This window comes from Ovis aries, chromosome 15 (genome assembly GCF_016772045.2).
Source record: "Ovis aries strain OAR_USU_Benz2616 breed Rambouillet chromosome 15, ARS-UI_Ramb_v3.0, whole genome shotgun sequence".
NCBI lineage: Eukaryota > Metazoa > Chordata > Mammalia > Artiodactyla > Bovidae > Ovis > Ovis aries.
Window position 1 is genome coordinate 44,927,447 of NC_056068.1, and position 24,376 is coordinate 44,951,822.

At 44.6% G+C, this 24,376-nt stretch overlaps 1 protein-coding gene across 1 annotated transcript in view; it reads right to left on the bottom strand.

Moving 5' to 3' along the window:
* Window positions 1-2,718: 2,718 nt before the first annotated feature.
* The window catches only part of SYT9 (synaptotagmin 9), a 211,948-nt gene continuing 190,290 nt past the window's right edge, over window positions 2,719-24,376 (bottom strand). The window contains exon 7 of the mRNA XM_027979417.3: window positions 2,719-8,074. Coding sequence (XP_027835218.1) covers window positions 8,066-8,074 — 9 coding nt within the window. The 3' untranslated portion in view covers window positions 2,719-8,065. The remainder of the gene's footprint in view (window positions 8,075-24,376) is intronic.

Sequence of the window (24,376 nt, forward strand, 5' to 3'; positions counted from 1 at the left end):
CCCAACCCAGCCTGCGGCCCTCTCTGCTGTGTCCTGCTGCACCTTGTCTTTGTTCGCCTTCCTCAGGTTAGCAATCCAGTTAAAACCCCTGCATGTGAGGGGCAGCCTTTCATCAGAAATGGCAGCCCCAACAAACCCTCCACCTGATACTGTAGTTTTCGACTTGATCCTTTCTTGAACCTACATACCATGGCCCTGGAGAGGTAGAGTCACCTCTAGTGACTTCTTTCCTGGTTATGGATGTAGAATCTTACATAAAATGAGGGCAGAGAGTTGCATGACTGAGGGGCATAGGAAGAACCAGAGGGCTCCTTGCTACAAAGAGATGCACGAGCTCTGTTCTTGGCTTGGCTCGGGGACCTGCTCTTCTAAGTCATTCCCCTCTGGCGAGGAGAGACTTGAAGCCCGAAGCCCGGCACCAGCCTCTTCTGAGCTGGCCCTGTACAATGACTGCGTTTCTGTCTGTGTGTGTCTGTGCACAATGGCCTGGGGATACCAAGCACCACGAGGTAAAGGTGCATGAGGGGTTGGGGCAGGGGAAGAAGTTCAAGGCAGAGGTTTCTCATGGCCCTGTTTCTGTTGTGAGCTTGAGTCCTTTGGGGACTGCCTCTTCCAGGAAGACCTCTGAAGCCCAGAAGAGTGGGAATAAGTACAGCCACAGGCGCACGGCTGTTCTCCCTCGGCTGTGTCTGTGGTCTGTTTGTGCCAGAACCTACAAGGGTCCAGGCAGGGCCCCCTGAAGGCTGGGAGAGCAGCAGGAAGATGAGGGCTGGAAGTTACAGCGCTGGTCAGTGGCAGAGCAGATGCTCAGCTCCACCGTGGGCAGCGCTGTGTCTAATCGCACTCAACTGATCTGAGTTCCTTCTGCATCTTCTAGGACCAACTGGTCTCTGCCAGCTTGTCTACCAGAATGAGGCGCATGTTTTATGATTAGGGCTCAAAGCAGTGAGATTATGCACTAGAATAGCTTCAAGTGGTGGGTAAAAGTTTAATCTTCCTTCCCAGTCCTTAACTCCTGCATAATTACAGCTTCAAACCTGAAATCTGCCTTCTCCAAACTAGTGATTTTACTTTGTTCCCTGGAGTCAGAAAAGGTCATAAGTTCCCCTCTCATTTACGTAAATGCATTTCCCCACAAGGACTTGCCCTCTGCACTTGGAAGCATGAGACTTGAAGCCAGCACTGGGGTCTCCTGAGTCTACTCTCCTATCCCAAGCCAGAAAGGGCCCCTCTGAGGGACTGTGGGTCCCCCTGAGGCTTCAGGCATAGGAACAGTCCTTTAAGAAGGCACTTGTCAACAACTTTTAACCTAGACTGGGAACACTGACGTAAGGGAGCCATTCAACCAAATGTCAGTATTTGGTCTACAAGACAGAATAAGTGTTTGAATAATTTACCAAACTTTTCTGGTTTTATGGGACTCTTTCAAGTCACAGATGTAGCCCTCTTGGGTTTCCTTTGAGTCCACTGCTTATGTTCTTTGAAATTCCATCTTTATGTCCCCTAAAAATTCAAGATCAATAAACTTAATACAAAAAAATAAAAAATATGGCATTTGGGCTGGCTCTAGAATTTCCCCCCAATCCCCTGCACGCACACACAGTGGCTGTCCTTGTTCTGATTCTGTTTGGTGACACGGGTTCATTCTCCTTTGGTTTGAATTGTTGGGGGAAAAAAAAGAGAATCAACTTTCCGAGTGGGGAGAGTCAAAACCAAGTGGTAGTTGCTGCTAAAATGGCATTATCTTGACCCAGAAGCCCCTGGGTTTGTGGAAGCTGCTAAGTGACTGCTGGTGGAGCGAAGGGGTGGGGGTGGGGGGTCATCCGGGTGGGGAGCTGTCACTGTGAAAGGGCCAGCAGGTGTTAACAGCACTGGTTAAGGCCAGGATCAAGCAGGCTGCTTCCTGGGGATTTCAAGTGTGGAAAACACCCGAAGGCGAAGTTTAAATGTACTCTTGTTAATGTGACTCAAACAAATGCAATTATTTCAAAACTTATTAGTGCTGTTCAAGATAGTGTGACACTTCACTTTGCAGAGAACAAAATAAAATCAATATATATTTTTGAAAAATATTTACTTTGGTTGAAACACTTTCAACCCCAGGAGTTCTAATTTGGAAAATAGCATTTAGTGTTCATCTTTCATTTTGCACAGTAGCTGAGACACCTTCTTTTCTCCAGAGGGCTTACTTAGCCCAGGACTGCCTGGGTCTTATTCTCAATGAAACATTTCTGTATTCACTCTTTCTATGCAGAAAACAAAATTTTAAAATACTGACCATAATGTTGGGACATAATGTGGCTTGTCTAAGAAAGTTTGTGAATCTTTTTGGATCCAAGAAGCCGAATGAGCCCTCTGCAGAGTTCCCATCTGAGTTTGTAGACACACAGGCAGGGAGAGCACATCTGTTTGCCTCTAAGAAAGGTATGGTTTATGGTAATGTCTTTCTTTATTTCTGACCTTGCTTGTAGTTACTAGTGCACTTTGAAGGTAAAGATCACTTGAAAACTATTTTAGACTTAACATTTAACTAGTTCTGAAATTTCTTGAGGAAAAATTTGTATTTAAAAAATCATTACCTGTTTGAGATGAAGGTAAAACTTGTTTCTGGAAGATTTATTCACCAGTTTATATAGTCCATATGTTCATCTCTGAGGCCCTGAATACAAGTATCTTCAGGTATTTGAAGAAATGATTTTATTATCTGAAAGCTTTGAGTTTAGTGAATTAGAAAATTGTCTTTATTTGAAAATTCAAGATACTGTTGACATGCAAAAAGAATTCTATCTAAACTGTGAAAAAGTCAGTGTATTGGAGATGATGTTTCCTTGATAGGAAAAACCATCAATATTACTATGTCAAATGCTGGTTTGGAAATAGCTTTAATGCAATGGATAACTGTTGAAATAACTACAATAACTTTAGCATCAAGCCAAGATGATACTTGTGTGTGTGTGTACTACTTCTACCATTTGGAATCAAAATTTGAATTTTCAAAAATATTTTAAAAATGGATAAAAATGATACCATGCATTATAAACCATAAAATGTGGTATTATTATGATGGATTTTGGAGAGGCAGCATCAGGGAGTTAAGGCGACAGGCTCTGTGGCCCAGGTCCCTCTAGCCTCTTATCTACCAGGAGGAGGTACATGAGAATTCATCAGCCTGCCTGCGGATGAGATGGGGGACCCTGATGCTATTGAAACAGCCAAAGTATGGGACTTCAGGGCTGGCTCTTGATCCTCTGAGGCATTTTTCAATCTTGCCCAGAGCTCCTGGACACAGCAAGAAGACATTAGGGAGTGAGGGGACAGAAGTGATCATACTACTGGTTTAATTTTGCAGCCTATAAGTCCAGGGAACCTAAGCAGCAGGTGACAAGTCAGCCTCTTGAGTGGAAGAAGTGGGCTCTGCCATTGTCCCTGAAGAGCCTTGATCTGTTCTATGGGAAACTTTGTACCTGACATCAACAGTGGAGGCAGGTGCACGGCACTGATGGGCTCCACTCTTCTGCTCTTCTTCTTTGGAAAGGGCATCTCAGAGACACTAGCATCCTCTGAACACTGCCCATGACTACTCTCTGGCTGAGAAGGTGCCAAGCAGGACCTCTGTGGTGGGCATCACTGGATCTGTGGTTAAGAAAGTGCCTAAGGTGGTTGTTAAAGGACAGTGAGGGGTTATGGCCTCTCTTGGGCCCTAAGGATTGAAGGGGGAAGAGAATTGGAAGGCCCTGTCAGTGAGAAAACTCGAGCCTCAGAGAGGGCTCACTGGCTGCTCAGCCTCTTGTTGTGCTCCGTGTCACCAAGCAGCTCAGGAATCTAGTGTGTGAGAGTTAGTCTTCACAGGGATCTAGAATGAGACAGTAAAGAAAGTGTCCATCCTCTCTGGCTTGAGTGTGGGTGGCCATTCCAGGACCCTCCCAGGCTGGACACTCTCATAGCCCTCAGTGACCATCAGTGAAATGGTGGCCACGGGCAGCTAAATGGCCTGCAGAGTTATCAGGATCCACATACAAGTTGCAGACATTGTTTTTGGCCATACACACATCCACAGTAACATCCTTTTCTCGGTTCATTAAACCACTTTCTATACCTTTGCAGTTCTAGCGTGGTGGCTGAGTTAGGAGGAGCCCAGGCTGGAGGGGAGAGCAGTGGACTGACCCTGATTATTCCATCCGGCAGGGCTGCTGCAAGAGAGGGAGGGGCAGAGGGGAGAAGGCACCACGGCAACAGTAGCCATGTGAGGGCCTCATGCCAGGGGACAACTGGCAGAGGTATGCGTAGACTAGATTTGATAAGTTCCCTCTTTCCTAACTTCAGCAATTCTTTCTGAAATCTTAAGAAAAGGGGCAGATGACCTCTGCTCATATACTTTGCATCTTCATTTCTAAGTATGTTCCCAAGCACGGGAATGTCTTGTTTGCACTTTTACTTTGGCAGTAAAGATGAGGGGGGGAAAGCATTCCACTCAAGCTCTTGAACAATCACTAGAATTACAATTTTCCTCCAGGCTTTCTTATGACATCATAAACTGTTTCAGTCACAACTATTCACTTTTCTTTGGCTTATGCTTTTTTGAAGTATTCATGGATAGCCCTTCCCCTTCTCCTCTGACCCTTATTACACCCTCTTCCGTGCATGTTAACTAATGCATGTGTTTTTAAAGTGACAGCAATTGAGGAATCCCTCCCCCTCCACTCCTATCCCCACTATCTCCAAAGTGGCCTGGATGAACCACACTTTCCGGTATTTCCTTCTTTGGTAATTCCTTTTCACTGAATCTAGGCAGGCCCTATGTCTTGCTCTTGACCAACAGTCTGTGGTGGGAACGACCCTGTGTTACTTCTGAGGTTATTTAGAAGAGTCTGGCAGCATCTCCTGCCACACAGGCTCTGGGAGAAGCCAGCCACTCTGTAACAAGTCTGATTGCCTCGAGACCTCCATGTTGTGAAGAAGCACAAGCTAACCATGTGGAGAGACTATTCGCAGAGAGACGCCCAATCAGCCTTCAGCTGTTCTTGCCATCCCAAGGGAGGAGCCGCACACAGATGCAGAGTCTGCTATGGATATCCTGCCCAGTCTGGCATTCAGATGATACCAGTCTCAGCTGCCATCTGACAGCAACCCCAAGACTCCAAGAGCAAGCAATCACCTAAACTCTGCCAACCCACAGAATCATGAAAGATAATGACTTGTTATTTGAACCACTAAGCTTTGAAGTGCTTTGTTATGCAGCAATAGAGACTTGGAACACCCACCACCGGAGGACAGGGTGGCCATGAAGATAACCAGACATTTTCCATATCTATCTTTGTCAGTCTCGTTGACGTAAGTATGAGAGTATGCCTTTCTTCTCTTCATATGAAATGTAGTTCCACTGATGGCCATGAGGGCTAAATCATTCAATTTAGAGTCATGACTGCTGGAGCATTTTGAAAATATCCACACTGTAGAAATATTCCTTTCCCTCCCCTCCATTATTTCTCCTCTCATCAGGCACCAGTGTACTTCCTGGATATCACATTGCCTGTGAAATGTGCCCAGTTCACTGGCTGCAACAATGCTTTCGCAGCAACAGGCATCCAAGGCAGGTCTCCTTGAAGACAAAGGCAGGAAGAGGAATGGGCTCAGAATCAGGGCCGGGTGGCAGAGGGAGACACTTGGTTTCTCCTCATCTCTTGGAACCAGCTTTTCTGAAGGTCTGTTCCAAAGATCTAACCAGGGTGGATCCCTTTCCACTGACATTACCATTTTTTTTTTTTTTCCAAGATGATACTTTAATTTCCTTCTCTATCCTGGAAAAGACAATGGACACTCCCCTTCCCCCCAAGTTCAATGAAACAAGGTTGGAATTTTTTAAAAGGAACATTTACTAGGAAACTAAAGGGAAACCAAACAGAATATAAGAGAACAGAGGCAGAGTTGCAGATGGGGTCAGGGAGTTCAAATTTGTAACCAGCCTCTGGCCACAGCTGGACTGCTAGGCAAAGCTTTCCAGATACAAGCCACTTGCCTGCTGGCCCCTATTAAAGTCACCTTCTATTTCATACCAGCAAGCCAGTGGCATACTCAGCCCTCGAGGCAGGAAGATCTTGAGAGCAGGGGAACAACAGGCTCAGCTACCCTAGGATCTCCTATCAAGGCTCCCCATTCCAAGGACAAGTCAAAGCTTATTAGGATGGCTGCCTGATATCTACCGGGGCCAGTCTGGTTTCGCTGGGACCACCTTTCTGGGCTCATCTGCCAGGATCTAGAGATAACACTTCTGCTGACCATCTTGCTGGCACTAGTCCTTCATGCTTCTGTTCTAAACACTGGTATGATGGAAGATGTCCGAATGTGGAGGACAGGCAGAGGGGAACCTTGGGCAAAGAAATTGAATTCTTCTCATGTCAACAGACATAGGCAGAACCCTGGGTTCCCTGTCAATCTTCAAGGTTGAAAGCCACTCAGATGGAAATGGAATACACAGGTTGGGGATCATGTGAAGCTGGAACATAGTAACACTGCCTCAAACAACCAAAGGTCTCCATCCTTTTAAGATTTGACATCAAGGTAGTTTCTTGTACCAGGCAGCCATGGCAACAAGAACTTTCTGAAGACCTGCCTAGTTCGTGCTTCTGCCCAGTTAATCCTGTATGGAAATGTTAATTCAAATGAAGATAACGAGTTTCCCAGGAAGGTAAACTACAGTCCAACTATGGATTCTGCTGCAAAGAGACTGTATGAAAGGGAAATGCTGACTTGGAGAAATGGTGCAAATGTATTGGCGGGGTACCTCACACCCATGCTGGGGAAGAGAGGATCACTAGGTAACACCCCCAGCCCCAGGGCATGCTGAGACCTTCGGTTTCATTTGTATAGAAGCAGAAGCAAGGAGGACGTGGAACACAGCTGGCAGTGGGTTGGCTGATGTGGTCACAAAGGAAGCTGAGTAATGGATGTGATACCCGGGGAGAGCCCTTGACCTTCACTCTAGTAGGTACTTCCATTCCCCAAGTGCTGTGAATGTGATATATGTATCTGGAAATGAAAGGAAACCTGTCTGTGGTTGCCCAAGGCTATGCCTCTGGGCTGTTGCATATGGAAATACCCAGAAGGCACTCAGGCCAAGAAGGCCCCAAAGCTGTGCCTTCAATCAGGAACCAGCTGTGTCATCTCTTCACGAACTCAGCTCAGTCAATGGTACATCTGTTTCTGAGGCTCTTCCCTCAGAAGACAAATGTGCCTGGGAAAGGGTATTCCAGATGCCTACGCCACTGAGATGTATGCCTCTCTAACAGGGATGACAATGACCTCTCATTCTACTTGCCGATACCAGTTGAAAGGAAGTGGCTGCTGGCTGTTCTGAAAACAGTGCTGGGGATTCTGACTCTGGGTTTAGCAGAAGAGAGGGCCACAGTCAACTGGTACTCACTGCCACAGACAAGGGAATAGGCAGTGAATTTGCTATGAACTAGACCGCTTTGCACTCGAGTTTTTCCAGGGTAATGGCCTGCTTATCCTATTACTCTCCTGGGGCTATTCCTTGCAAAGCTGGAGTACTTCTTGGGTGAAATTATTTTCTGGAGATAGTTATTAGCTCAGTAGTAGTCCAGTGTGAATTACATCTGCTGCCTACTTAGCACCTGGATAGATTTTAAGATATTCTGTCGTTCCAGGGCCTTCAAGCAAATAACACCATGTCAGAGGGACACTGCCGGGGCAGCTGCTGTGAACCCATCACCAGGGGCCCTGTGTTAATCACTACGAGTCCTGGCACTCTAGGTGCTCTGAGTACTCTCACTATGTCAGGCGGTTTCTTCCACAGTCCAGTCTTGATTCTTGGCCAGAAGAGATGCGCTTCCCCTACAGCACACCACCTTAGGCCACCTGAAGACGGCTGGACCATTCACGTTCAGCAAACCCAACCTGGAAAGAGGGCCAGTTATTGCTGTGTTTACAGCTGAGCATTTGGTCACTAGAGTCATCTGGATGTTGCTGGATGGGAAAAGTTACTGAAGATCTCTGTAAGATGGTTGTCCTATTGGGTTCTTGACATAAGTGATCCTCTTACCCACAGTCATCGTTTCTGTAGGAAAAAGAAACAAAAAGAATGCTTTGGTTTTCATTCATATAAATATATTTTATTTCAGTTTTCTCTTTTTAATTGAAGTACAGTTGATTTACAATGTTGTCTTCATTTTGCTAAACAGCAAAGCCGTTCAGTTACACATACTTTTTAAAGTATTCTTTTCCACTATGGTTATCATAGGACACTGAATATAGTTCTCTGTGTTATAGGACTTTGTTGTTTATCCATCCTATATAGAAAAGTTTGCATTTGCTAACCTCAACCTCCCACTCCACCCCTCTCCCAACCCCACCAGCCTGTCCTCCATGTCTTGGCAACCATCAGTCTGTTCTCTATGTCCATGATTCTGTTTCACAGATTAATTTGTGTCATATTTTAGATTGCACATATAAGTGACATCACATGATACTTGTCTTTCTGACTTACTTTACTTAATATGATAACTTCTAGTTGTTATCCATGTTGCTGCAAATGGCATTACTGCATTCTTTTTTTAAAGCTGAGTAGTATTCCATCACATATATGTGCCATGTCTTGTTCTTTTTTTATTATTTGTTTAATTTTGTTTTTGGGTATAGCCAGTTAGCAATGTTTTAAGTTTCAGGTGAATAGCAAAGGGACTTATTCATATATATAAATGTATCCAAAGTTTCCCCAAACTCTCCTCCCATCCAGGCTGCCACATAACACTGAGCAGAGCTCTATGTGCTGTACAGTAGTTCCTGGTTGGTTATCCATTTTAAATAGTGTGTACCTGCTGCTGCTGCTAAGTCGCTTCAGTCGTGTCTGACTCCTAGCGACCCCATGGACTGCAGCCTACCAGGCTCCTCTATCCACGGGGTTTGCCAGGCAAGAGTACTGGAGTGGGGTGCCATTGCCTTCTCCAGTGTATACCTACCCATCCACAACCCCCTAACTATCCCTCCTCTGTCCCCCAGCAACCATAAGTTAGATTCCACATATAAGTGACATCACATGATATTTGTCTTTCTGACTTACTTTACTTAATATGATACTCTAGTCATTATCCATGTTGCTACAAATGGCATTACTGCATTCTTTTTTTAAAGCTGGGTAGTATTACTGCATTCTTTTTTTTAAAGCTCTGTTTTCTAAGTCTGTGAGTCTCTTTATGTTTTGTAACCAAGTTCATTTGTATCAATTTTTTTTTTTAACCATACATAAGGGAAGTCATATGATATATGTCCTTCTCTGTCTGACTTACTTCACTCAGTATGACAATCTCTAGGTCCAGCATTATTTTATTCTTTTCATCTTCTTTACCCATTCATCGGTTGATGGACATTTAGGCTGTTTCCATGTCTTTGCTATTGTGAATGGTGCTACAGTGAACACAGGAGTGCATGTATCTATTTGAATTAGAGGTCTGTCTGGATAAATGCCCAGAAGTGGGATTGCTGGATCATATGTTAGTTCTTTTTTTAGTTTTCTTGAGGAGACTCCATATGGTTTTTAACAATGGCTACATCAACTAACACTCCCACCAACAGTGTAGGAAGATTACTTTCTCTCCACAACCTCTCCAGCATCTGTTATTTGTAGACTTTTTAATGATGGCCCTTCTGACCGTTAGGAGATGGTACCTCATTGTAATTTTGATTTGCATGTTTTAATAAATAACAATGTTAAGCATCTTTTCATGTGCCTGCTGGCCATCTGTATGTCTTCTTTGGAGAAATATCTATTTAGTTCTTCTGTCCACTTTTTGATTGGGTTGTTTTTTGGTGTTGAGCTGCATAAGCTGTATATTTGGAAATTAAGCCTTTGCTGGTCACATTGTTTGCAGATATTCTCTCCCATTTTATACACTGCCTTTCCTTTTTTTTTTTTTTTGGTCTGTGGTTTCCTTTGCTGTGCAAAAGCTTGTAATTTTGATTAGGTCACATCTGTTTATTTTTGTTTTTATTTCTACTGCCTTGGGTGACTGACCTAAGAAAACTTTTATGATTTTTGTCAGAGAATGTTTTGTGTATGATCTCTTCTAGGCGTTTTATGGTGTCAGGTCTTATGTTTATGTCTTTAAGCCATTTTGAATTCAGACAATACTGCAAAGCCACACTAATCAAACAAAACAGCATGGTATTGGCACAAAAACAGACATATGGGTAAATGGAACAGAATAGAGAGCCCAGAAATATTAATAAACCCACACACCTATGCTCAGTTAATCTTTGACAAAGGAGGCAAGACTATACAACATGAAAAAACCATTATTTAGCAAGTGATGTTCGGAAAGTTGAAAACATGTAAATCAATGAAGTTAGAATACACCCTCTTACCATACACAAAAATATTTCCTTTATTTTTTTAAATTGAAGGATAGTTTATTTACAATGTTTCAAATATATAGCAAAATGATTCAGTTATGCATATTTATATATGTTCTTTTTCAGATTTTTTTCCATTATAGGTTATTATAATTAAATATAGTTCCCTGTGCTACTAGTAGGTCCTTGTTTATATATGATACCGTGTATCTGTTCATTCCAAATTCCCAGTTTATCCCTCTCCCCTTTCCCTTTGGTAACCATGTCTGTCTTCTATATCTGTCATCCATATATTTTTAATGTGTATCAGACAAGTGCCAGGCACTGTGACAGATTCTGGAGATGGAGATACCATGAGGAAGACACATATCCTGCTTTCAAAGAGCTCACAGTGGGAGATATATTACAACATGAGAAGCTGAGCAAACTAAAATGAGCAAAGAGGAGGGAAGGGCTAACTCTGAGGGGACTGAGGTCTATAGAGAGGACCATAAAGACGTCTTGAGCTGGGCCATTTTGGCTGAAGAAGAGGTCATCAGGAGCGAAAGAGGGAAGGCCACTGTGGGCAGAGGAAAGAGCCTGTGCAGAGGCAGGAAATGGCACTGAAGGAACTATCAGAATGCGGCGTGAGGAGTAGAGCCGGAGAAATTAAGAAGACTGGGGAGGGGAGGGTCTGCGTGGGGTGACATACCTTCCCTGTTCTCAAGCTGTGAGGATGGGCCCTTTCACTGGAGCCCCAGACTTAAGAGTAGGAGGAACTCTTGTGAGTCACACTCAGCCCAGCATTCAACTTAACAGTATTAATGCTGCAGTCACAGAGAGAAAGAAAACTGCAGTTACTTCCATGGACACAGCAATAACAAAAATCAAACATGTAAACTATAGGAGAGCTGCAAACATTCTCAAACTGGGATGTCTGGACTGCATTTCAAAGATCAAACGTTCATGCGTGAAGCCATCAGAGAAGGTAATACAAGCCAGAGGGTACCTGAAGAAGGGAAACAAGTCTGTCTGTGACATTTGGCTCTGAAGTGTGTGCATGGGTGTGGGCATACCCATTCTCTTGGGAAAGGATATTATTTTCTGGATAAGGAAGAAAATGCGAATGGATATTTCCCCTATATTGTGATTCAAATACAACAGAAGTTCCCAGATACTCTGGAGCACCCTCCAATTGGCTCTACTTCCCAACCCACCATCCACATTAGGTGCTGGTTCCCAAAACCCCTTTTGTCAGCTGTTGAGACTCATACCTGCAGGCCAGCTTGCCAGCCCCTGAATCCTTTCTTATCAGGAAGGCAAGCCATCAACAGGCTCATCCCCACCAATGAATGCCATGTGGTCTGGAATTAGTGTGCTGCTATTAGCCAGGGTGGCCACATGCCTTCAGTTTTTGATTAACTATAGCTCAGACGGTAAAGCGTCTGGTTACAATGCGGGAGACCTGGGTTCGATCCCTGAGTGGGGAAGATCCCCTGGAGAAGGAAATGGCAATCCACTCCAGTACTATTGCCTGGAAAATCCCATAGACAGAGGAGCTTGGTAGGCTACAGTCCATGGGGTTGCAAAGAGTTGGACACAACTGAGCAACTCCACTATAGTGATATGAACTTTACAACCCTTAAAAGAACTATCTGAAGCTCTTTACTGCAGGATACAGGGATGGAGAGAGATTAATTTTCCTAAAGTCATGTTATCAGAGCTGGAATTTGATTCCAAGACTTCTAACTACAGTTTAAGCTTCACAGTATTTACAATACCTAAGACATGGAAGAAACATAAATGTCCATCAACAGATGAATGGATAAAGAAGATGTGATACACGCACAGGAGTACAACTTGACAAAAAAAAAATAATGAAATAATGCCATTTTCAGCAACATAGATGGACTCAGAGATTATCATACTAAGTGAATGTTCAGAAAGATAAATACCACAGGATATCACTTACATGTAGAATCCAAAATGTGACACAAATGAATTGATATACTAAACAGAAACAGACTCACAGACATAGAAACAAAGGAAAGGGGGTTGGGGAGGGATAAATTAGGAGTTTGGGATTAGCAGATACAAACTACTATACATAAAATAGACAAGAATAAGGTCCTACTATATAGCACAGGTAACTACATTCAATATCCAACAATAAACCATAAGGGAAAAGAATATATATATATATACACAAACTGAATCACTTTACTGTACACCAAAAAAACACAACATTGTAAATCAACTACACAAATTAAAAATCTTTTTAAATGAAATAAAAAGTGGAAGCTTTAGCAACTGCATCATTTCTAAGTGTACTGCATAGGTTCAATCTATATATCTGACCTTCTGTCTTGGTTTTCTAGACACTCTGAATCCAGCCAGATGAGGCAACTTTAAGAAACTCTAGTCCAAGCCAGCAGTATGCAGCAGGTGCTGTATTCCATTTACAGCTTCCTGCCTTCTTATTCCATTTCTTGGGATCTCCCTGGCTGGTGGCCTACATATGTATCTCACTTGTCCCTTCAGCTCTCGATCCCAGCCTTCCCTGTTATGACCTTAGTTTCATTTCTTCATCTGCAGAGTCCCTTCAGACTGCTTTGGGTAGAGCTCTTCCTAAACATTCAGCCTGATGGACTACTTTTGCATCTGGTTTGTTACCTAAGGCCTGTATAGAGGGCTGGGCTATGACCTCAGCCCATTTTTTTTTTACCAGTCCCCATATCCAGGAATACTACCAGTAGAGACCATGCTGCCAATGGCCAAATCACACCACAGCTCCAAACTGACCTCTTTAGCTGGGCTTTGGTCATTCGGTGAATTTTGTTATGTGACTCAAGCTCAGCCCCTGGGAATACTGTGGAGGGCCCTTCTGGTCTACCCCTTCTTCAGCTGGGCGAGTTTTCTGGGTCCTGATTCTGCCTGATCTCAGCATCCTTGTACCCCTACTCTGAACAGTGCCACTAACTCCCCAGAGTGCCAGTCCACAAGATGAAGTCTGCCAGCCCACAAGATAAAGGGATAAAGAAGTTTCAACACATTTGGTGGAGGGGTGTAGTCACTTCTACCAGGAATCTTAGCATTTTTTCAAAAAGAGAACAAATGAAAAATAGACAAATATATGAAATAGTCATTACAGTTGAATATTTTTAATACAATCTGCTCAGAAACTGATTAAATATAAAATTTTGAGTATGCCATGGGTGGATTGTGCTGTGGCTCAGTCCCTTTTTGTCCTGTGAAAGACTTGAAAAACTCAACCAATGTCAAAAAAAAACAAACAACAAAAACCCAAAAAAGCAAATAATACTTTCCTAAACACTTATAACCTAATAAGTGGTTACTTAGCCAAGATTTCTAATAAACGAGGTACGAGGAAAGATTTTTCTACAGTTTAGAAGAGCACTGACCCAGCAGGGGTGGTGGTGGGATGGGGTGGTGCAGATGGTGGCATCAAGACCAGAGACAGCAGTGGTGGCTTGAGCTCTGGTGGCCGTGAGGCTGTGAGGCTGGTTTCAGTGCTGGGGTCAGGACCAGGGGGCAGAAGAAAAGCAGTGCCCTTGTTATCAGGCAGTACCAGGCGTTTAGAAGGTATTAGGAACTTCAGTAGCATCAACAGGAAGTGGTGGTTACAGTCTTATCTGAACAGAGGGGATTTTAAGCAAATTCAATTGTTCCGAGACATAAGGATTTGATTTGAATGAAATTGAATTGAAACCAAAGATGAGAACTGTCCCGATGAAAACTGTAATGTGAAGTGACATTTCGATCACAAAAATGACAGCTGATGTGAGTCAGGCCATTGAGACTGACCCCAAATTAAGAACATGAAAAGACTGAGTGGATCATTAGATAATATCTGCCTGTGAATTGGAAAATGGGTTTTGATTACAGGAAGTATCTAAGGGCTTTGAAATAGGAAGCCTGTTGAAAATTGAAGTGACTCATTACATGATTCAATCTTATTGTACTTAAAACTGTTAAACTTATATTTTAAAATTTTATTTAAAAAGCATAAAAATCTTGGGATTTCGCTATTTATTACTTAACACAGCTTTGCAAATATATAGAAACACCATCCCCTGCCCGCTTAAAATCTGAGTCTTCCCTTCTCAATTTCCCCAAGGAGGGCTGTCTTCACTTTGCTTTGCCTCTTGAAGAATCAGCACGTCAAAGAAAGTGTGAAGGTAACTGCATTTCCTGCCAGGTGTGTGTGTGTGTGCGTGCGTTACTTACTTAGTCGTGTCTGACACTTTGCAGCTCCATGGATTGGAGCCTGCCAGGCTCCTCTGTCCATGGAATTCTCCAGACAAGAATATTGGAGTGGGTTGCCATTTCCTTCTCCAGGGGATCTTCCCAACTCAGGGATCAAACCCAGCCATGCAACTGGGGCAAAAGACAGAAAACGGAAGCGTCCATTTGGGTGTTAATTACTATTTATTGAGCACTCAAGCACTCTGCTTTGCCCTAAGAGCTTTGCAAACCTTATCTCATTCAGTCCTTGCCTTGACCCTCTGTGGTAGATGTTAAATTGCCTTTTTTTTTTTTTTTTTTTTACAAAGGTAACTGGGTCTGAGAAAAGCCAAACAACAACAAAGGTTGTAAATGGCAGAGCCAGGATCTGCCGTCATATGTGTATGGATCCAAATGTGTGCTCTTAGGTCCTCTGCCCGGGAGAGCAAATTACGACACCTTGAATGCCAACTCCATTATGGTGCCCTTCTAAAAAGGAACCTCTGTTCAGAAAGGAATTCTGAACAGTCCAGAGTGCATAGCAAAGTGTTAGGATCCACCGTCAAGTCAGCCTTGAAGGGAAGGTGGTGAATGGTGACCTGTGTGACATGCAGGCTGTTACTAAGAGGGATTCATCAGAAATAAGAAGCAAGGGCTGTAAGTGTGGTGCTGTTCAAAAGATAAGAAGACCGTTGTCACGGCTTTTCAGATGAAGGGGCAAGTTAGGGAACTGCTGCAAGGAAAAGCTTATTCCAGTTGATGAAGAGGACTTTTGGGGTTGGTTACTCCAAGCTTACATTCAGTACGTTTATTCTTAATGTGTCCCACAAGCATTTACTGAGCACCAGGCACTAGAAACACAAAGATGACCAATACACACCCTTCTCTTGGAGAGCTCAGTTGTCAGTAGATGACTCGAGAACCGAGGCTGATGAGAAAGAAAAGGGAAAGTAAATGAAGTCTCATCAAGAAGCTCATTCGTAACTGCTAAGTGGTACAGTGTATGTGTGTGTACAGTCATGGGTAGCTCCATCTACTCAAATCAGAGAACGAAGAAAAAAGTTATGATAAAAAAATTGGGTAGGGTTAATGTTGAAAGGGTCTTAGGATATATGTGACACATTAGGTTGAGCAATAAAATTCCACTTCACAAGTCTGAGGATGAGGATTTGCCTGATGGTCCAGTGGTTAAGAATCTACCTTTCCAGGCAGGCTTCCCTGTGGCTCAAACAGTAAAGAATCTGCCGGCAAGGCCAGAGATCCAGGTTCGATTCCTGGGTTAGGAAGATCCCCTGGAGAAGGGAATGGAAACCCATTCTAGTATTCTTGCCTAGAGAATCCCATGCCCACGTGTTGCAACTACTGCTGTAACTACTGAAGCCTGAGAGCCCAGAGCCCGTGCTCTGCAATAGGAGAAGCCTCCACAATGAGAAGCCTGCGCACACTAACAAAGACCCAGCCCAGCAATAAATAAATAAAGCCCAAGAAGTCTCTTGCTGGCAATGCAGCTAGGAGAAACCAATCATGAGAACATACTGCCCTTGTTAATGAACAGCTGTGGTGAAACCTCCCTGGGAGGCAACCGTGCCCATCCCAGGTCCTGGCACAGGTATCCTATCTTTGTAATTTGGAACTCAGATCTCAGGTAATCTCAGTCACTGTAGAGGACTTGAAGATATAATTCTATTCCTGTTATTTGGAATAGTAACTTTGTAATGCCAGAAAGATGTAACAAACAAGAATTACAAATAATGAATCAATGATGCTTTTGTGTTTAAGTTATATTTATTTGAGTATAATAGCACAATTTTGCTTTGTTTATGCTTTTAAGGTCAATGGTTAACGAAATAGTATAGTAGAAATTTACCAGATTTATGATTTTAGTGCACATATTTAGGAGAACTCAACTTGCTAAATTTATAGTCAATAATATTCAAATGTTTAGGAAAATCCAATATACTAAATTTATGAATTTGATTTTTAAAAGATTTTATTTATTTAACATTGACTTTGCTGCTTCTCTGTTGCTGCACAGGCTCTTCTCTAGTTGCCTGAGGTGGGAGCTCCTTTCTAGACACTCCTTTCTAGACTCAGTAGTTGCAGCTTCCAGGCTCTAGGGCAGTGGCTCAATAGTTACGGCGCATGGGCTTAGTTGCTAAGTAGCATTTGGGATCTTCCTGGATCAGGGACTGAACTCATGTCTCCTGTATTGGCAGGTGGATGTTTTACCACTGAGCTGCCAGGGAAGTCCTGAGTTTGATTTTTAAGATGCTGAAATGCTCAAAGTAATTTAAGCTACATGTATAAGATTTTATTTATTAGCATTATAAGAGTTAATATTCTTTGAGAACAATTTGGTTTAACACCTACTGTGTTAGATATTTGAAATGTTTGACATAATCAACTTGTGACCTTAGTTTGAAATGTTTAAGGGAAAATAGTCAATCATTGTTTAAACAGTACTTAAATATTAGAAGAGTAGTTTTTTTTTTTTTTGCTAGATTTATAAAGTTTTTTTCCCTTTAATTTAAAATATTTAAGAGAATTTGATTAACTGTGAAATTGGCTTTAGAACTCTAGGGAAATTTAATCTGTCAAATTAATGAGCTAATTGAGAATTAAGCAAAGAACAAGTAAAACTGAGCATTTTAGTTTCATAACTAAATAATTAGATTTATAACCATTATAATAGTTAATACTATGCAGGATTTAGTATGTACTGTTCTAAGCATATTACATATATTAATCCATTTAACTCCTCACCAGTTCTCTGAGGTGGGTCCTATTATTATTCTCATTCTATAATGAGGAAACTGAGGTACATAGATGTTGAATAAGTGCTTTATCAAGTGCTTCCGACTAAACTGTTTCAGTTCAGGTCAGTTGCTCAGTGTGTCTGACTCTTGTGACCCCATGGACTGCAGCATGCCAGGCTTCCCTGTCATTCACCAACTCATGGAGCTTGCTCCAACTCATGGCTGCCACAGATGTGGTCAGAGCAGGCAATCAGGGTCAGATGAGGTCATGAGGGTGGGGCCCTCATGATGGGATTAGTGCCCTTATAAGTCACCAGAGGGCACTCTCTCCTGCTCTCTCCCTGCTTCCACCATGAGACACCATGTGTCTCTCTCCATCCACCATGAGAGGACACAGTGAGAAGGCTGTCATCTGCAATCTACACAAAGAGCTTTCACCAGAACGCAATCATGCTGATCTCTAACTTCTAGCCTCCAGATCCATGAGAAAATAAGCTTCTGTTGTTTTAGCCTCCCAGTCTGTGGTATTTTGTTATGGCAGTCTTGAGTTAAGACACCAACTATACTAGTTTCCTTGATTTCCCTTCTTTCCCCTACCTTTAAGTGTTGGAATGTCCCAATTTTCAGTCCTTGGGCTTCTTCTCTTCTCCATTTACATCTGGACCTACTTCTGGAATTCTAGGTTTCTGTCTCTAACTGCCACGTGATATCTCCCTGCAGATGCATCCAGGAGATGTAGTTAAATAGTTAAGTCAAATGTAAGGTAAGGTAAGGTGAAGTCGCTCAGTCATGTCTGACTCTTTGCGACCCCATGGACTGTAGCCTACCAGGCTCCTCCATCCATGGGATTTTCCAGACAAGAGTCCTGGAGTGGGTTGCCATTTCCTTCTCCAGAGGATCTTCCCGACCGAGGGATCGAGCCCAGGTCTCCCGCACTGTAGGCAGACGCTTTACAGTCTGAGCCACTAGGAAAGTCAAATGTAGTTAGTCCAACTCCTGAGTGCCCTACATAGGCGCTCCACCTGTGGCCTTCCTCAGCTCACTTGTGGCAACTCCACCCCTTCACTTCTGTTACCTCCATCCCTTCACTTCTGTCACACCCTACATCAGGAAATCCTATTAGGTCTCCTTCCAAAATCTATCCAGAATGTAACCACTTCTCAACTCTACCATTGCTTCTACACTGGCCCAAGCCTCTACTGTTTCCATCTAGACCATAGTGGCAGACTCCTAAAGGTTCTCCCCACTTTCACTCTTGCCCCGATACAGCCTATTCCAAACGCAGAACCAGAGGGAGTGGTTATAAGCCCAGATCATGTCACATCTCTTCAAAATGCTGCAACGGCCTTTCCGTTCACCTCAGAGTGGGAATCAAAGTTCTTATGAAGATCACTAGGTTCTGTGCAACTGGGGCCCACCCACCCTGTGTACCTTTCTGATCTCACTGCTATTACGCTCCCTCTCAGCCCCATTACTCTCCCACACTGCTTATCTCGCTCCTTGTACAGGCTTCCTGAAGGCCTCAGTGTTGGCTGTTTCTCAGCCTGTATTTCTACACGGCTTGCTCCCTAATCTCTTTCAAGTGTTTGCTCCTCAAGCCCTACCATTACCTACATTAAAATAAACCTTCTTTTAAAAAACACGACCAACTAACCAACCAACAACAAGTCACCACGGGGACTTCCCTGGTGATCTGGTGGTTAAGACTCTGAGCTCTCAATGCAGGGGGCTCAGGTTCAATTCCTGGTCAGGGAACTAGATACTGTGTGCTGCAACTAAGACTCAGTGCAGCCAAATTAAAAAGAAAAAATTTTTTAACTTTTTAAAAATTAAAAAAACTTTTAATTAAAAAAAAAAAAACTAAAAAAAAAAAAAACAAACCACCACCACCACATTTCTGATTCTCCTTGCTTTCTTATATTTTTCACAGTACCTATTACCTCCAATACAATGTTCACTTACAATGTTTCTTTTTTGTTCCTCTTACTAAAATATAAACTTTAGGAGGACAAAAGTTTTTGTCTGTTTCTTTCTCACAGATGGATACTCAGAGTAGTATGGCACTCAATTAATATTTACTGATAGGCTATGGTTTTTCCTGTGGTCATGTATGGATGTGAGAGTTGGACTGTGAAGAAGGCTGAGCGCCGAAGAATTGATGCTTTGAACTATGGTGTTGGAGAAGACTCTTGAATGTCCCTTGGACTGCAAGGAGATCCAACCAGTGTATTCTGAAGGAGATCAGCCCTGGGATTTCTTTGGAAGGACTGATGCTAAAGCTGAAACTCCAGTACTTTGGCCACCTCATGTGAAGAGTTGACTCACTGGAAAAGACTCTGATGCTGGGAGGGACTGGGGGCAGGAGGAGAAGGGGACGACCCAGGATGAGATGGCTGGATGGCATCACCCACTCGATGGACGTGAGTGTGAGTGAACTCCGGGAGTTAGTGATGGACAGGGAGGCCTGGTGTGATGCGATTCATGGGGTCGCGAAGAGTCAGACACGACTGAGCGACTGAACTGAACTGAACTGATGAATTAGTATATGATTGAGTCCCCCACTCCCCTCTCAAAGTGATTGTTTTAAAGGCAACTGGACTGATCATTACTTGGATAGAATGCCACAATATAACAAATGATGCAGGAATGCAAGGAGAATCTTGAAAGATTGTTGAGACAGGCGGCCAGCATGGTGAGTACAAGCATGAAGGAATTCTGAACTTCCTGGAGGAAACAGTCATGGATCTTCCATTGTGCTTTTAAACTAAGGCGATCCTTTTGCAGAGATCTTTATGAGAACCGTCTGTACTTTTGTTTTTCCACAAATATCACCTGAGACGATGACTGAGAACTTGACTGCACTGAATAACTCTCACGGCTGTCGTCTTTCACTAGGAGAACTCGGTGCTGGAAGGAAGGAGGAGCTCATTTAGTCCTCAAAGAAAGGGAGCTTCTTCAGCTTTCAGAGCCAGCACTGGCTTACTTGTATACATTAATAGAACCATATGCCTGTATGTTTGAAAATATGACATCCAGAGTCTTTCTAACAAATCAGCAATCATTTTCCAAGTTGTAAGATAGAAGAAATTGGAATTCTATCCAACAAGAAATTATTCGACACTGACTTTGTGCCAGGCATTTTGCCAGGTGCTGGTTACATAATGATGAATAATAGTCTCTATCCTCAGGGAGCAATTGGATGTGCTGCAGGTGACTCGTACACAGATAACATCAAGTGTCATCAAACGCTAAGTAAGGGGTGAACACAGGGGACCAGGAGAACTCAGACCAGAGACATTTAACTCATAGTGGGAGGATCTTCAGAACGCTTCCTGCAGAAAATGACAAGTGATAAGATGCTTAAAAGATAAGCTGGATCCAGCCAGGCCAAAAGGGGTGGAAAGGACAGCACACACACAAAAAGAAGTGAAAGCAGGAGCAGAGGCCGTGGAGTGAATAAAAGAGCATGATGTGGACCACTGACAAGTGGGCCCATCTTCCCTGTAGCTCAGATGGTAAAGAGTCTGCCTACAAAGCAGGAAACCTGGGTTCGACCCCTGGGTCAGGAAGATCCTCTGGAGAAAGGAATGGCAATCCACTCCAGTATTCTTGCCTGGAGAATCCCATGGACAGAGGAGCCTGGCAGGCTACAGTTCATGAAGTCGCAAAGAGCTAGACACGACTGAGTGAGTAACACTCAACATAACAGGAGTAGGAGGTGGGGGAGGAGTCACAGAGGACCTTGAATGTCAAGATAAAGAACTTGATCTTGTTCAGGACAAAGCAGAGTCACTGAAGGATTTTAGTATGAGAGCAACACGTCAGATTTGTGTTTGAGGCTTTGTGTAAATTAAGACACAGGAATCCCTCCAGGCACTCCCACCACTCGTCAGTGGAGAGGAGAGAGAGGTGACTTCACCTTCCTAGCTCTCCTCAGCCCAGCTCCCTGGTGAAGGTACCGCCTACGGGCCAGTCTGCACAGCCCTGGGGAAGAAGCTCCCGTGGGGACTTAGTTATCAAAGGTAGAGCCCAGATCCTATGTTGTTAGCCTGAGAAGCTGGGGTCAGGAGAGACAGGATTTTTCTGCACAATGACGCAGTGTGCTCCTTCCACTCAGCTTCCTATTGGCAGGGACAGTATTAGGTGGATGCTTCTTTCTCAGGTTATAGAACTTTCAGTTTCCCATGAGTTGTTTTGTCTGCGCAGTCACTCCCCAACCCTTAGGAAAGTTTCATTCAACACTCTAGCCTGGCCCCAGCTGCGTTTTGGGAGGACTGAGGTGGCGCTATGTCCACACTTGGGGAAAGCAGGGCAGAGAGAAGCTGGAGGCTGGAAGCAGCATTTCTAAGGCCTCCAAAGACGGGCAGCAGAGAAACCCAGGCGCAGCTGGGAGGAGAAAGGGTGAGCACAGTGAGATGCAGGAGACATGCAGACAAGCATTGTTTAGGGGTTGGTTGAGCCAAGAGAGGACAGGAAGTCAACTTAGGGCAGGCAGAAAGGGCAGAGGCTCAGATCAGACAGAATCTGAGGACCCTGGTCTTTCATCAAGGGGATGGAAATACAGTGATAAGGGAGGAAAGTGACCGAGAGTGTAGCAAGGCCAGGGAAACGGCTGGTGCTGCGTGAAGTGTGGATTGGTAGGGGTGCTGCCCTCACCCGGCTTTGTTAGGAGCACCTGGCCTGTCAGACGAGGAGCAAGCAGAAGGGACTGGATGAGGAGGCTGAACTCAGCTCCTCTCTCCGGGGCTCCTGACGAGGGTGAGGGTGGGACAGACTGCAGGGGCAGCCCCTGACTCCCTGGGACTCTGCATTCCACCCACAGCTGCCTCTTCTCCGCTCTTCCCAGGTCCTTGCTCTGCTGTCCACTTCTCATTCCGGGTCTCTGTTCAGTGTAATCTCCCTAGTCTCCCCACATTCAGCCGGCTCCCACCCATTCCTATCACGTTTGTTGTGTTTCTATCCTCCATCCCATCGTGGAATCTGTCTCCTCCACCAGAATGCAAGCTCCATGGTACCAGGTATTTTGCCTGTTGCTTGCACACTGGTTCCCCGAGTGTGGAAGAGCAGGCGGGAGGTGGCAGGTGCTCAGTGAACACGGATTGAATAAACACTGAGTGCAGACATCAGGGCCGCTGAAGACTACGGTGGGGACTGGCGGCAGATACACCAAAGGGCAGCCCCTGGCAGTTAGAGGAACAGAGCCTGGAGTATCTTCCCAGCTCACCTGGCCACCACCACCCCCATCACCTCCCCTCCACAGTGCCGAGATGCTGAAAGAAAGACAGCTCTCTCTTCATCCCCTTCTACCCAACCCCACTGTCAGCTATTTGGACCAAGACTGGGCACCCAAGTCAAGATGGGCAATGAGAGATCCTTCAATGGGAGACTGTAAAAGAGTACAGAAGAGAAAAGACAGAGGAATGTGAATGTGTGGGGCGGGGTGGGGAGAGACGAATGTAGTAGATGATGAAAGGAGAGAGCAGAGTCAAAGCAAACAATAAACAAACATCTGGTTTTCCTAAAGTTTCCAGTTTCAGCCCCAGTCCTTCCTGGAACATAGATACATCCCCACCCTGGAATTCCAAGAAACTTCCCTCAACTCTTACAAAAAGTCCCAAGCTAGTTCCATTTGTTTTCTATTATCTAAACAGAACTTCAACTAAAGGAGGAGGTTCTAGGTATCCACGTCCTGCCATACCCCAACATGCCCGGAGCCCACGAGGCTCCCCGCAGCCTGAGCCAGAAGCTCCCATGTCAGGGCGTGAAGCCATGCCCTGCTCTAGGTGGGGCTGAGAGTTACTCTTGCAGTCTGCCGCTGGGCAGTGCTCGTCACCTGCAGGTCCCAGCGCCCCCTGTGTCCTAACTGTTCTCACTTCACGGTTCCAGCCCTGTGCTAGGACCTCGGCGTGCCTGACTCTGTGGAGGGCCCACCACCCTGCCTGCCCCTGCCAGCCTGGCAACCTGTCCCTGGCACAAGTCCTGCGCCAGCGTCCTGTCAGCTACCCATCGTGCGCCGCTCTCTGAGCCTTTCTTCCCCATCCGCTCTCACTTCTCTCCTCTGCTCCTCGTGTGGCTTTGGTCCCCTCGACCCCCCACTCCCAAGCTGGGGAGTGCTGGGTGAGATGCGAGGTGATGTGAGCAGTACCGCTCTCCTGTCCCTCAGTCTGTCTGCCAGCCTCTCCGTCCCTCCAGAGGTCCAGGCAGTGTCCTCAGGACTCACGAGCACTTTCCCCACCACTCAACTCTGCTTTCCTTTGATTGGCTCCACTCTGGACTAGGTTCAACTACTGTGATGGCAAGACTGCCGCTGACTACTCCATACTGGCATCCTCACAGCTGGGTCCAGTGGAAAGATGTGACTCCTCCTGACAGTTCCAGCCAAACTCCTGGCCCTTAACTGGGTCACAGGGCCGCCCTGAACCAGCTCCTGATTTGCTGGGTGGACACAGTCCAGGCACACATGGAGCATGGAGCGGAGGGTGAGGCCAGGTCTACCCAAACCACAGGGACACAGGGAAATGGGTAGGTCCTCAAGAAAAACGGGGTTCTGCCAGAAGAAGAGAGAAGAAACACTGTGTATGAAAAACCCCAAGTTTTCACTTCAGAGCTTTTCCTACTAACATAAATAGGGACCATCATGTTCCAATCTGAAGGAATCGAATCTTTGTAGCTACGAAGTTTAGCCTTATTAGAATATAACACTGAAGAACACATTTGTGGGAAAAACCCCACAGAATATAACATGACTTCTAAAATGAAAAAGAGTATTCTATTAGCTTTTGGGTTTTTTTTTTTTTAAGGGGGCTTTCAGTTAATCAGTTTTACTATATACTGTTCACTGCACATCAGACTGGTTATGAAAATTATGGCAATACTGAAGCAGATGATTTAGGCAGGGGACAGGGGTGTGGATGGGAAGAACCCCTGGAGGAGGACATGGCAACCCACTCCAGTATTCTTATCTGGAGAATCCCATGGACAGAGGAGCCTGGTGGGCTACAGTCCATGGGGTCACAAAGAGTCAGACATGA